This window comes from Epinephelus moara, chromosome 12 (assembly GCF_006386435.1).
Source record: "Epinephelus moara isolate mb chromosome 12, YSFRI_EMoa_1.0, whole genome shotgun sequence".
NCBI lineage: Eukaryota > Metazoa > Chordata > Actinopteri > Perciformes > Serranidae > Epinephelus > Epinephelus moara.
In genome coordinates this window covers 39105245-39120538 of record NC_065517.1, presented here as the reverse complement: position 1 = coordinate 39120538, position 15294 = coordinate 39105245, and the positions used below count along the sequence as shown (strand labels likewise).

General features: G+C 40.4%; 1 protein-coding gene across 2 annotated transcripts in view; it reads right to left on the bottom strand.

Moving 5' to 3' along the window:
• The window catches only part of LOC126398437 (1-phosphatidylinositol 4,5-bisphosphate phosphodiesterase beta-4-like), a 142513-nt gene that overhangs the window by 63048 nt on the left and 64171 nt on the right, over positions 1 to 15294 (bottom strand). For both annotated transcript variants that reach the window (XM_050057776.1, XM_050057777.1), the window contains exon 4: positions 12108 to 12205. In XM_050057776.1, coding sequence (XP_049913733.1) covers positions 12108 to 12191 — 84 coding nt within the window. In that variant the 5' untranslated portion in view covers positions 12192 to 12205. The remainder of the gene's footprint in view (positions 1 to 12107; positions 12206 to 15294) is intronic.

Here is a 15294-nt window from a genome sequence, read left to right as displayed (position 1 = left end):
TGTAAGTGCAGTTAAAAGCTTGACTCTCTTTTATCTGCGCTGGGACCAACGGAGGCATCAGTTGCACGTCGTCAAACCAGCTCTATGAAAGAGATGGTCCCAAATGAGCCCTGACTGTTTGGAACAAGCAGCAGGCTACTGTTACACCATCAGACGGCTCGTTCGTATAACTAAAAGGTTTATGGGAACACTCAGTCCGTCCACACGCAAAGGAACAATTAGCTGAAGGTCCAACCATCTCTGGAGTGGATGTGAATGGACACACACCCCCAGCCATGGCAGCCCAGCTCCCACTCAACATGTATACATTCTTTCGTAAGTGCCTGGGTAAGTGCAGCAGTGTGTGTGTCTGTTGATCTCTCTCGTTGTGTCCCCTCCATACAATAACAGCAACCCCCAAACCAGACTATTTGCTCTGCATTAACTGTATCAAGTTAAGCTAACTTAAACACACCATCAAGGGGACGTAAAACGCTCACACAGATCCAAACTGAGTCACTCACACGCACACAAACACACACACACACATGCTCATCCATACTCATGCCCTCCAGCATTTAACAAGCGAGATCAACACGAGCCATTGGCTGTGTGATGAAAACACAGGAAGTGCTGCGTGTCGTGCCACTTTGTCTCCTCTGACCAGCTGGTGCTCCACAGTAAATGATTTACAAAACTCAATATTATTCAAAACACAAAAATTCAAGGTAATTATTCTCATTTTATCTCTACTTTTCTTATTTTGCTACTTCAGCCTTGGTCATTTGTATAATAACCTTGTTTTGCTGCTCAGGGTTCAAGCCAATTTTAAGTGTAATGGTATTTTAAATTGGTATTGGTATTTTGCACTCAGCCAAAATCACCAAACCAAAATTATGAGCTGATAAGTGAGCCGGCCTGAGTAGGAGTTACAGTAATTACAGCTGCAACAACTGATTAGTTGTCAACCATGACATTAATCTCAGGCTGCAGCTATCAGTTATTTTAGTGAACAAGTATTCTACCAATTAATCGAGCAATCAGATAAGAAATACTTTTGCTTTATTAAAAAGAAAAAACTGTATTAGACAGGTTTCTTAAAGGAACAGTGTGTGAGATTTAAGGGGATTAAGTGGCACCTAGCAGTGAGGATTTACACATTGCAACCACCTAAACTTCCCCTGGTTAGGATTCCCTCAGTGTTCACTGTTCAGTAGGTTTTTACCGGGAACTGAATTATCCACAGAGGTCTCCTTCTCTTCAAAACAAACGGACCAGGTGATCAAAACTGGTAAAAACACTGAATAAAACAGTTTCATGTCACAAATCAGTTTTTGTCCTATGCTGTTTCGCATTTATTTTCTGATCCAGACGTTGAGCAGGTTACTGGGAGCTGAATTATCCACTGAGGTGTCCTCTTCTCCAAAACAAACAGACCCGGTGATTTAAACTGGTATACACTGAATAAAGCAGTTTCACATAAAAATATAACTACAGTGACCAATGTGAATGGTAAATGGACTGCTTTTGTATAATGCCTTCCTAGTCTTCCTACCACTCAAAGCTTTTCTTTACACTACATGTCACATTTATTGCATATTCACACACCAGTGGCGAGGTTACCACACAGGTAACAGACACCCTTACCCACCAATGGAACAGCCACTGGCAGCATTTTGGGTTCCAGTATCTTGCCCAAGGATACTTGAACATGCTGACTGTATGATTGCGGCATCAAGCCACTGATCTTCCAAAGAGTGGACGACCCACTCCACCTTCTAAGCCACAACAGCCCCTGTCTAGAGCCAGTGTATGGTTTGACCGCTCTGAGCTACTGTAGGAACATGGTAGTGCAACATGGCACTCTGTGGAGGAGGACCTCCTCTACATGTAGATATAAACAGCTCATTAAAGGGTAACAAAAACACAATAAATCTTATTTTTAGGTGAATATACACTAAAGAAAACATACTTATTATATTCCATTTCAGTCAATACACCCCCCTAAATCCTTCACCCTGGACCTTTAAATTGCACATAATCAGGCTCCAATTACAACTTATAACACCTGATATATATATTTTTTTATACATGACTGTGAATTGAGTGTGTGTGTGTGTGTGTGTGTGTGCTTCATTATAACAATATAAATGAAACTCGTACGTTTGCAGCATTTTATTTTCTGGGGTAATGTCCCTAACTTAGTTTAGTACAGCTCAAGAAAATAAAAACAGAAAATAAAATGCTGCAGTCACTTAGTGAAAGCCCAATTAGCGGCCATTTTGGTTCACGGTCAAAAATTGGAAACATGGCCGACTTTCAAACACCTTTGTGTCACAGCAGCTTGTACAAATGAACGGTGTTTAGCTTCTCTCCATGCAGAGCTCCCGCTCATACACCGGCGGGGGTCGCCGAGTTTTCCGTACTCTGGCGGACATTAACGGGCGGATGAGTTTGGAGCTCCAGCGGCCCGGAGGAGGCTAACTTAACTAATATTACCTTGTGTCGGTCCGCTCCGTGGAAAAAAAAAAGACGAACTGCACGCGACTGTACAGAGTTTTATTTTTTCCGTCTTCTCTTTGCCCCTCCACGTTGTTTCTCTACTCCGCCATTTTAAAATCCACGCTCGATCACGTCCTCTACCTGGCGCATGGATGTGTGATTTCGCGGCGTCTATTTACCTTGTACTGGCTCGCATATCTATGCTCGCACGTGTCTGCCACAAACGTGTGTGGTGCAACAGTAATAATCATCCGTGTGAAACACGGTGCGGTGTATTGATTTTAAGGCATGTAAGAAAACTTAAGGCCTACATCTCAACATCTAATTTATTTATGTGAGGAAAAATACATTAAAATGTTTTAAATCCTAAATTATTATTCAAGATATGTAATATATATCATGGGATACCAAACTCTGTTTTGCTCTTCAGTATCCTTGCACACATAGATAAATATAATCACAGATGACTCATTCCTGTGGCTACTGTGCGTCAACGTCGCCACCATCTTGGGGAGGTCACTGCCCGCTGGCTAGTACTGTTGTGTATGGGGATAAGTCTTCAGCAAACTTGGCGTGCTCACTTAAAAGTCTCAAAGTGTAATTGGGTGCCGGTCCAAAAAAATTACAGCAAAGCAGAAAAACTCGACAGCACTCACTAATAAGTTTAATACTTTTTAATATAGTGGATTGCACAGCAGCAGTCGAATGGACGCGTTTCAGCTCATAGCCGTCCTCAGCGTTAGGAAATGGCCACTTTAGAATGAAAATACAGACAGTACTTAGTGACCCTCATGCCGACAAGATGTCCAGTGTAGTGTTTAATCCACAAAACTCCTTCGGGGTATTGAAGGATAACAGCTAGGAGTGCTGTGTTTACATGGCAACTCGCGCGAGACTAGCTGATTGGCTAGTGGTGGTGCTAGTTCTCGAGTCTCGCGTGAGTTGCCATGTAAACACAGCACACCTGCAGGGCAGGCTAACTGACCACGGTGAGAACTTGTGCTATAAAAGTGGAGTAAATTATGTCTTTTCAAGTCAATTTTGCATGCCACAGCTTCAGGGCACTTGGATTACTATGGATGAGCCGTTCTAACGTTTTTGAAATGCATTAGCGGAGTTTCATTACATTTTCAAAATGTGGGTTCCATGCACTTCAAGTGTAGCTGTTATTCCGGCTAGCTAACCCTAACCCTGAACGAGTTTTGTGGAGTAAACACTACACTGGACATCTTGTCGGCATGAGGGTCACTAAGTACTTTCTGTATTTCCATTCTAAAGTGGCCATTTCCTAACGCTGAGGACGGCTATGAGCTGAAACGTGTACGTTCGACTGCTGCTGTTCAATCCACTATATTAAAAAGTATTAAACTTATTAGTGAGTGCTGTCGGGTTTTTCTGCTTTGCTGTAATTTTTTGGACCGACACCCAATTACACTTTGAGACTTTTAAGTGAGCACGCCAAGTTTGCTGAAGACTTATCCCCATACACAACAGTACTAGCCAGCGGGCAGTGACCTCCCCAAGATGGTGGCGACGTTGACGCATCGCTTAAACGGGCCGAAGCCGTCAACGAGGTATCTACTGTATATGATATCTATGCTTGCACATGTCAAATGTGCACATCACATTCTCCCACTCTGCCTCACTGCATATTTAAACTAAATCTTCAACTAATTTGCACATCTGTTTTATGTATACATTGGTAGTATATTATCCTATGGATACATTTAATATTTAAGTATTTGCATATGCAGTACTATGGGTATATATCTTACTCGTGCAGAGTATGCTAAGGCTTACTTTTCTATTGATACACATTTTCTTTCTCTTCTAGTGTGATGTGTGTATTACTGTGTTTTTCCCATGCAGTGCCTTAATATCCTGCTGCTGTAAGAAAAGAATTTCCCAACTTTGGATCAATACGTACACCTGCCTACCTACCTATGATAAGGGCAGGGTGAAGACCTGAAACAAGCTATATTCACAGAGCCTTCACTCTCTGCTAAACAGCCTCGTCCTGCATTTGACAAGTGCACAGTTAAAACAACCAAAGAGCTAAAAGAACAATGGCCAAGCCTCCGGGAGAAGAAAACACTGACTTTATCAAAAATAAGCCAATTACACTTGTTAAAAAATAAAGAGAAAACCAAATTAAAAGTTCCTAAAAAATATATATATCATAAACACTCATCTCTGATATAATATTCACAAGAAATAATCTGCTCAAAATTCCTCCAAATCTCTGGTTTTACACAAACTTCCTCCAGTTATTGTGTAAACTATGCAGGTTAACTGTACAGTTTATCAGTTGTTCTACACTGCTACTGTTTTGCATTGAATATAAAATGAAAAATCCATAAAATGTTACTCAACAATTGAAAAGGGGTCCCTTAAGGACAAAAGTATAGAACCACTGGATTAAATGAAGCTTTGATGTTAATAATTTGCACTAATGACTTTCTGTAATCAAGTTACTCGAGTTTCTCGCGGATTCGTTTCAGCCCTAGATTAATCACCAACTCATTTGATAATTGATTGATCTGTTTAAGTCATTAAAAAAAGTCAGAATTCTCTAATTCTAATTTCTGGTTTCTTTGCTCCTCTATGACAGTAAACCGAATATCTTTTAATTGTGGACAAAACAAGACCTTTGCAAACATTTTCACCATTTTCTGACATTTTATAGACAAAACAACTAATTGATTGCTCAGGAAGATAATTAATCGACGACGACTCTAATTGTTAGTTGTGGCCCTAGCTTTGATATCTACCATTATTACGTAACATTTTGTACAAAACAGATTATTAGAATGACCAAAGAGAAATAATTGTTTATCTGTTTTCAGTGCGTCACGATTCTGACCTGTTTTTCTCTGCCTTCATTAACTGTCTGTCAATACGAGACCGTTCAGTCCCCATGGGGACCGAACACCGGCCACATCTTAAGTGACTGATTTCCAATCAGTGAGAAAATGAATGAAACACACACACACACACACAGAGGAAGCCCCCTGACTTTTAGCATGAGTGATCACTAATGATGCTTGACCTCTGCCTCAGGATACGTTGAGGAGGGGAAACTAATCTGAAATCTCTCACTCCAAGACAAAAACTGATTCATTATTGAAAATCTATAGCTTATCTTGAAGCCTGCTGCACTGTAGCGTACAGAGGTAAAGCTAAACAAAAAGGTGGAGAAAAAGTGGACACAACAGTTATGTAGATAAAGTGACAGATAACATAGAAAGAGCAGTACTCGCACCACTGCTTCTATTCAAAGAGGGGAACAATGTCACAACAAATGCTCTTACAAACACTCCATGTCAGATGCTTTCATTTTGGACAGGACACTAATAACAAGATGTGGCATTGAGAGACTTAATGTAGTGATAAAGATCCCCTATCAAGCTTTAAACTGCACTGAGAACTGCATAGTTTACAGCGCATCGTATAGTCATGCTGTGATTCTGAAATTTTATCGTCTGTAACTGTTCTATGTTACATGTCTGCAACTTCGTTGAAATGTGCTGCAGCCAGTAAATTCTTATTAAGGAGATTTTTAATCTCAAAGAGGCTTTTCCTGGTTCAGTACGTTTTAAAATAAATATAACGTAGGAACACAAACACATACGCAGACCTGCGCATTACCTGTCCGTACCATCTGTCACTCAGTGGGGTTTAACTCAGTGGAGAATGTTTTGTGGAAAAGATACATGCTGTTTAGCATATTTGTGCCCATGTGTGCATCTCTATCTGCGTGCGTGCGTGTTTGTGTGTGAGTGCCCTTATGAGAGGGACTGATAAAGAGCATGTCTGTGTCTGTGGGTGGACTTGGCGTACGTCATTTCAATCGACGCAGATGTCCCCTGCAGGTTTTGTATTTGCCAGGCAACAGAGCAACAGCTATTCACTCTCTGCCTTACAAACACAAACACAGAAAGAAAGACTGTTCATAACATGGAGCAACATGTTAAAGACAGAAAGCCCACTTTGTTAATGAATGAAAGACTGAACCTACAGACAATAAATTGCTGAGCAGTAGTTGACGATCATGCAAGATGCAAAGAAATTCTCGCTGCTACTCTTCCGATAAAGAAAGGATGAATCAGTAACTAGAAGGACACTCAGAGAGCGCAGACCTCCACCAAGGCTAATAGTCCAGTTTTCTATAATATGCAAATCTGCATGCACAACCACGACACAGTATATGTCTGGATATGTTTCCAAAAATAGTTATGCTGTGCCCAGCTGAAGCCTCATCTTCTCAGCTGTGCATTTATTATGTCCTTCTAAACTGGAAATATTTCACACGCTTCACATACATTTGTGAAAACCAGAAAACATTATCATACATAAATATCAAATGCTGAGACCTAAATAACATCATGACCATGGCAGCTTGTTATAAAAACAGTTTTTAGAAACTGCATGTTCACAAGAAAGAAATTTTTCTTGAGTCAAATTTAAATTAATATCTCTGGTTCTTTGAAAATTGATTGCAGACGATTTACATTTGGATGTGAGTGAGAGTATAATTATTTGCATGATAGGTTTGTATTTACAATAGGCACACATTAGTTTGAGGAAGAAGCATTATAATTGTATTGGATGTGGATTGTGAATGGCGTCATTTTATTTCCATGATTTGCCATGTTTAGTCACTACTGAACTTTACTACCACCTACTGGATTTTAGAGGAATATTTCACACCCCCAAAATGACTATTCGTGCATCCCGCGCTACACTGAATTTGTTAAGAAATCCTTGTTTTTCTCGCATGCCTCCACGGTGAACGAAGAATCCAAAAATTGAGAAAATTCTCATGGTCTTACGATCTAAGACAGCCTCGGATAAAATTCTGACAGTGTCAGAAATTTGGGATGACCATCTCACTGTGTGACTGCTGTTACTACCTATGTCTACTCACAAGCTAATAGAATTGCAGCATGAAATGACGCACTGGTGTTGAACCCGAACAAACAGACGGACAGCAGCTCGCCATGGAGGCAAAACACACTAAAAGAAATGTGTGGGATTCCAGCAAAGAGAAAACCCTTGTGGAGTTGCCTGTAGGATGTGTCCTCCAGCCCTTACCATGATCGCGTGAAGAAGGACGAATCATGGAAGGCTGCCAGGTGAGACACCTAGCAGCTAGCAAACACACACCTCGCAGTGTATTGTACCCAGAAAAGTTTAGGTTATTTCATAATGTGACCCTTTATGTTGAGCTTCACAGTTGGAGAAGTAATAACCCGTGCAGCATCCTTGCGCACTCAGTATAGGAAGCTGTTGCACTGTACGTCGTAGCCTGTGATTCAGTAGACGCTGTTATCGTACAGTCTGCACACATCAAACTTGATGTTGTACACAAGTTTATTAGATCCATGTCGCACAGTGTAGCTGCACTAAACTCGTAAGACTGCTAAAATCTCACAGTCTGTAGAGGCTTTACACAACTCGTGCAGTATAATCCAGGTCTGATGCTCAGTACTTCCGAAACAGACAACCCTTTCCAACAAGAAGTGGGTCAAAAGTGAAACTCATCTTTGCCCCCTTCAACAAAAACAAACTAAGTGAGTGAGTCTGGCTTTGAGGCGAGCATAGATTTAACTTTCAGTTCAGTTCTCCGTCAGAAAGGTCCGTCTGGGAAGTAGTGATTGAGACGAGCTGTGTGAGAATTTGTAAATGGATGTTTTGATAAAGTTTTGCTGTTGTTAAATGCAGACCCCTATGACTTCAGTTCATCAAGACTTTTCATGGTTTTAGGATTCTTCGTTCACCATGGAGGCATGCAATAAAAGCAAAGTTTTCTTTCACAAATTTGACATAACATAGGGTGAGTAATTGATGTGTTCTTTCTTTCTTGTATGGCATTTATTACCCCAAGGCCAAATGCCCCATATAGCAAAGTTATCAAAAGGGAAAAATAATTTGTGATTTGGATCTGCTCCAAAATGTAATGGGTTCTTCCTTGCATCACGCTACACCCTTCCACTAAGTTTCATAAAAATCATGCAAGTACTTTTTCCGTAATCCTGCTGACAACAAGACAAACAAACCAAACCGAAAACCTGCTCGGGAGGAGGTAATTAGTATTGTTAGGGTAATGATAATTCATTAGGGTCGGGGTATGTCCCTGCTGACATCATTAATTTTGATGCTTAAGGTGACTGCCAGAGGTCGACCTTATTACCATTCAGGCCAGCCCTAAGCCTGGCTCCTACCCACAGCAGCGACACACTGAGGACTTTCTTCAGAAGCATGCCGGCCCAGTTTCACGGCTCACTTTGACACGGCTGTGGATTTGATGATGCTTTTTCCCTACGCTCTTTCAAGTTTTCTTCTCTGCCTAAGAGGGATCCTCCTCCCCCCACTGATGCCCACATGAACGGAGAGGACTGAGGGGATTTCCTGATGTGTGCAAAGCGTGCGTGTGTGTGTGTCTGTGTGTGAGCGCGTGTGTGTGACACACTTTGCCTTTGCTCGGCAAATGTCCTCGCTAAGTGTCCTGATTAAGTTAGTCAGAGGAAACGTGGGCAAAGAGACAGTAAGATATACACGGGGTCATACGGGCTGCACACAGATACACATTCAGAGCAAGATGGATATGGGTGACACAAGTTATTGCAAAATAATTGTCTTAATCTTTTTTTGATTTAATTATATTGGTATTGGCTTGACAGGCAATATATTTGCTTGTGGCTCCAACTGAGAAATAATTCAATATTATTTTGCTTTAAAATCAGCTTTAATGTTGTTTTGTCTTTGGTAAAGCACTTTGTAACTGCATCTTATATGCTGATGTACAATAAGCTGCAAGGATTCATCGATTAGTTTTAAATTAATCGGCAAGTAATCTCACAATTGATTAATCGGTTTGAGTAATTTTTTAAGAAAAATATTCTGATCCCAGCTTCTTATATGTTTATTTCTGGTTTCTTTACTCCTCTATGACAATAATCTGAATATCTTTGGGTTGTGGACAAAACAGGACATCTGAGGATGCCATCTTGGACTTTAAGGAAACACTGATGGACATTTTTCAACATCATCTGACATTTTAAAGACAAACAACTGGGACCGCCTCCTGAAAGCCGCACATCTGAATCATCAGTCGAAGACCCCTGAAGTCAAGAAGTTTTGTCTTTTGTTTTGTCAGTCAGTGTGCATCTGAGGACGTTTTGGTCCTGAGATTTAGTTGCAGAGTGAGCGCTCCTCGTTTTCACAGTGCTCTCCAGTACAGGCAGCTGAGGACCCAGACCCAGGGTGAGCCTGACTGAGACAGAGGCAGCTGCCTGGTAGAAAGGCTTAGCCTGGTCAGGCTCAGAGGTAACGTTATCCTCTGCCTTCTACTTAGAAGTGGTGAATTTACAGCTCGCAGCAACTTAATACGATACAGTCTTTGGGTTCTATTTAATATCTAGTGTCCATAAAAAATTGAACCGTTGTTAGCGTAATTAGCACGTATTAGCTTGGAGGTCTAACTTGGCTTGTGTACTGGATTACGTGAGCGTCGCTGTAACCCTGGACGTCCTGCTGAACCCGATAAGATATAAATATATCAACAATATGGCCCTAAAATAATTTTGTGATAACAATTTTCTTGACGATATGACAAATTAGTAAAAAAGTGTCATTATTAATTTAAGAACATAGAATTGCATCAAAATAATTGATCGTTTTTGTCAATCTCACAATTTGCCTTCAAATATTCAGTAAAAACAAAAATGATCTCTCATTTCTTTAGTTTGTGAACAACAGTAACTCAGAGTGAGATGTTACAATATTAATAGTTCAACAAAATAAAATCTACCACAAATGACACAATTAAACAGCTCCCAAATACAAAAAATGTCCCCTGGGATCTATATATATATAAATCAACAGGTGATTTCCTTCTTTTAGTAAAATCCTAAATGACAGAGTTGTTTTTTTTCCACCTGGATCTTTATGCTCTGCCATTTCTCCTCTAATCATCACGCTGTGACAGGCTGTTATGATACCACAACTATAGCACATTCACATATATGTTTATTCAAGTAGGTTTACATTACCAAAGATTTATGACAAAATCACTTGACAACACCGACTCCTGTGTGCGCATGGCGAGAGAGGAGAGGGAGAGACGCTGTGCTGCTGCCAGAGGAGCCGCTGAATGAGTTCTCTCTGAGCAGTAAGTCACTAAAAGAGTCTGAGAAGTCCGGGGCTGTTCATAAAACATTCAGGACGCCACAGTTTATTCCACACTACTGAAGCTGCTCCTCTTTTTGGAACCACTGCAGAGTCTGTAATAATATCGCTTTCAGCCATGCTTGTTGCCGTAGGTAACAGTATGACGTCAATATGTCAACAAGTCTAAATATCAGTATCACAATATGAATTTTTCATATTATGTTAAAAATTATACCTTATGTCATGAACAATATGATATGGCACACCGCTATTCTGAATATTTGAAATGGTTTCAATTCATTCGTTCTGGTTCATTACAGGCTTTTGTGGCACTGTTTTGTTTTTAACTTGCCCTTTACTGCATTTTGAATGTGTGACAACATCAGAGGCTGTTGAACGTGAGCACTACTGCAGGAATAATATTGTTTTCATCAATTCAAAAAAGATTGAATTATTGCTAATCAATCATTCTGCTGTTCTCTATGACTAACCAAGAAGAGAAAAGTCATCTTTGTCAAGCTGTAGCCTGTCAATTTTTCCCGGTGGTTTAAAGAATGGTATTAAATATCAATATTTTTCAAGGTACATATTCAAACTCTATGTGGAAAAAAAGGAACAAATAGTCAAATATTTGTATTGAACAGACAAATCCGATTCAACTGACATAATATATTAATATATATATTAAACATAATTAATTAATCAAGAAAACAGCCTTAGTGTACAGTATGAACCTCAGTTCTGTGATACTGATTTTAAACTTTCAAACAGCCGTGGTGCTGTGAGCACTTCAGTGTCTGCAGAAATCTCAAAATTTACGACTCAACTCTACATATACCTACAATAAATTATGAAGACGATGAAGATAATTATTCACGGTCTATGTAAAAACAAAGAACACATTCACTCACTAAGACAAAGAGACACACACAGATAGTATTTTCAGACTGCTGGTTGAGACTGTGTGGACGTGTTGCAGACAAGCAGTCGCCACGCTGAAGATCCTTAATGAGGTTGATCAATGTGGCCTGCCCACAGCTAGAGCTCTGACTACAACAATGACGTATCAGGTTGTAAAGGAGACGCCTCTGCTACATTATGGCTCTGTGTGTGTGTGTGTGTGTGTGTGTGTGTGTGTGTGCACGCTAATGACTGACCGGGGGATGGTCATTAAGGGTGATGGATGACAACAGGACAGAGCAAATAACCTTTGTCGGTATCAACAAGGTTATTGACAATCTCACACAGCCTGCATCAAAGGCGAAGCCTTCATACACTCATCAACGACATTAAACTTGAATCTTTGCTTCAGCCAAAAGAGTCATGCTGTAATGTATCATGACTCTGACATAAACAGGTTAGGAGGCTGGTTATTTTTACATTCTGAGCTGTTCTATTTATTTATTTCACAATGCAGAAACCTCACAAGAACCAAAGAAATGCAACATTTTTACCTCATCAAACCGGTCGAAGGAGGCGCCTTCCTGCATGAACTCCGGCAGGTGCTTCTGCCAGTTGAACTCGTAGGACTTCGTCATGGCTGCTCACAAACCTGAGACACAGAAAGAGAGGGACAGATGCAGAAAGGGAAACAATTAGTTTAAAAAACCTGCAACAGCCAGGTGTTAATGACCCGTGGAGGTTTCAAGGACAGAACGCATGCTTCATAAACCCACACAGTATCTGTCTTCTTCTTTCCTGCAGTCATAAAGAGATGCTGAATTCACTGAGCATAGCTGTTGTACTGTACCTGGCCCTCCAGGGGCTCATCCGAAAATACCCCCTCCTAGGTAGTATAAAGCCATTCACCAATAAACAAGACCTGATATGGAACATTCTGGGGTTATTTTGGGTTAATCACTTATGTGTAACTTGGGTGTTTTCCAACTTTATCTCCAGAATAGGAGTTTGACAGTCCTTACAGGGAGATTTTGGTGATTTACAACCAGGTCTGTGACACTGCAGTGTGAAGGGCACCTTAACACCGTTCACATGTACACAAAGTATCCCTAAAAAAGGTTTTGATGATGAATACTGAATCAAAAATAATTCAAAAAATGATCTACTTTCACAAGGAGAATGAATAAACAGGTCACATGATTACAAATGTTGTACAGAGCAACAACATTGGACCATGGAAGGCAGTGAAAACATTCTGCAGTTGCACACAGACAGGCAAAACTTGGGAAGAACCCCATCAAAGCGCAAGTTTAACAAATGCAGCTTGGTGTACTTTTAATCAGAAAAGACTTTCTTTATGCGTCATTCATTCACAGTTCTCTCTTTCTATCTCATTCCTCCCTCTACTTTAAAACTCAGGTGTAGGCAATCTAAGGCTCCACAGCTACATGTAGGTCTTCAGACCTTCTCCAATGGCTCCCTTTGGCTTTGACATAAAATTATGTGGAAATGAATAACGTATATTTTTTTTAACATTCAGATTTTCATTTGTCATTATTGTAGGCCTAAAGTGATTATTGCATTCTACAGCTGTAAAAAAGTGTGGCATATACACCTAATTAAAAAATGTTTAAACATTTCATCAACTAAAACGTGCGTCATATGTCTACAACTTGGTGCCTTTTCCTCTAAATTTTGCTGAAATTCAGTAGCAGTGGCCTGAAGTCTCTCTAGCTTGGGTAGCTTTGATTTCAAATCCAAAAACTCTTGGAAAATAGAGGATTTAATAATGTATAACATCACCCAAAACTTCAGCATCCATAGGCCCAAGCAAGCGCACTAGTGTTTCCTTTAACCCAGCTTACAAACCAAATGGCAGACCAAATGGGCTCACTCTCATAAATGACAGCGGAAAAAAATACTTTTAGGACATAATGATTTAGAGGGTTATCTAAGTGTTCATACTGGGTAGTACAGAGGTATGTTTTACAGTGTAAGCCTAAGAGATAAAGTCTTGACAGTTGACCTGACAGTTGTAATTCTACGGTTTGGCTACTATGTCAAATTGGCTGCAAAACCCAGTGCTGTTCCTGGGGGGTTGTTATAGCGCAATAGTTGTACTTCAACAAAAGCACTAAGGAGGATCTGAGAATCAACGGTATCTTTATTATCGTCAAGGAGCACTTTGTTGTACGGCCAGCACTAACCGCACAACCATCAGACAAACAACAAACAATAAAAACAATATAAAGATCTAATTATGTTATTTTAAAGGCCATGGCAGCTGGGGTAAATGGGTTCTTCAGTCTACTGGCCCTGCAGCTTTGTAGATTGTATCTGTGGCCAGATGGAGACAACTTTCTTTGGACAGCCGTGGTTAGGATCTGCCAGGATTGCCTGCAATTCTGCTGCACACTTTGACAATACCATGCAATCTGTTTCTTGAGAGTACAGTTACCCATACTGTAATTGTAATTTCAATATCTTTGTGTTTTCAACTACTTGAGATGCCCCACCTCCCGCTTTCTCACCAAAATACCAGGTCCTTCTGTGTTTTAAATTGTGATGTCTAGACCTCTTAACCTCCCATCTGGATACAAAACCCTGCAGATGTTCCTCAGGTATAAATGTTTAGGCCTTCCCTAGTCTCGCTCACCAGACCTTTCTCAAGAAAAGAAAGGTCTGGCTGCGCCGACTCTCACTTTAAGATTGGAGAAAAATATATTATTTCTTTCAACCAATCACAATCATTCTTGGCGGTGCCACAGCAACGATGCGCTTGAAAACTGCTACACAACTGGAGGTGGTAGGGCGGGACTTTAGCGGGTGGCTCGCTCCGCCCAATGAGAGGCTGATCTATGCAGCGAACTTCCACCCCCTCAGACTAAGCCTTCCCATGCCCGGGGTCTTTCTTCATTCTGACCGCTCGTGTGTTGATTGACCTTTTCTTTGCAAAGAAAATAAAAACCTTGTCGGCCGGCAGAAGTCTCCATTTCATTCTTTACCAGCAGCAGATAACTTCCAAAACAATACCAGCTGACAAAAGAGAACATGAGGACTGATTCAATAAAGCTGTCATGAAGGTACTGTTGACATTACAGTTTGAAGCTTACAATAAAAGTACACACACTGATGAGCTTTTCTACACACAGCATCCACATGAAGATCAAAGATCAGCTTGTTATCAGTAACGGTACCAAGAGAGGGTGAGCGATATGACCAAATTCTTAATTTAATATCACGGTAACGGTATATATCGTGATACAGTAATTGTTCTCTAAATTCAATTTCAGAAATGGCTTAAAATAACCATACTGTACTTTATCACATTTGATTATCTTCTACTTTTGCTAGGAACTCCAATACAAACAAAATAAAAAACTACATCACATGAGACAACACTTGAATTAGATACAAAAAATTACATTTTTTTTTTCCAAAATGGAGGCTTTAAAGGCCCCAACACACCAAGCTGACAGTTGTTCGTTGGTCAGTGTTGGGCTGTCAGTAAGCATCTGTCGCCTTAGCCGTTGAAGTGTATCCCACACTGTTGACCCTCATTGGCCCCTGTCTGCAATTCAGCACATTAAAATGGCAATGGCAGAGCCCATTGGTGCATAAAATTACTCTGATTGGCAGTTCAACTCAGTGCAGGAGAAGAGAAATGAAAATGAGGAAAGTAAACAAAGAGCTAAAGTCAAGAGGGCATGACATCGAAACCAACTTGTCACATAAGGTCAG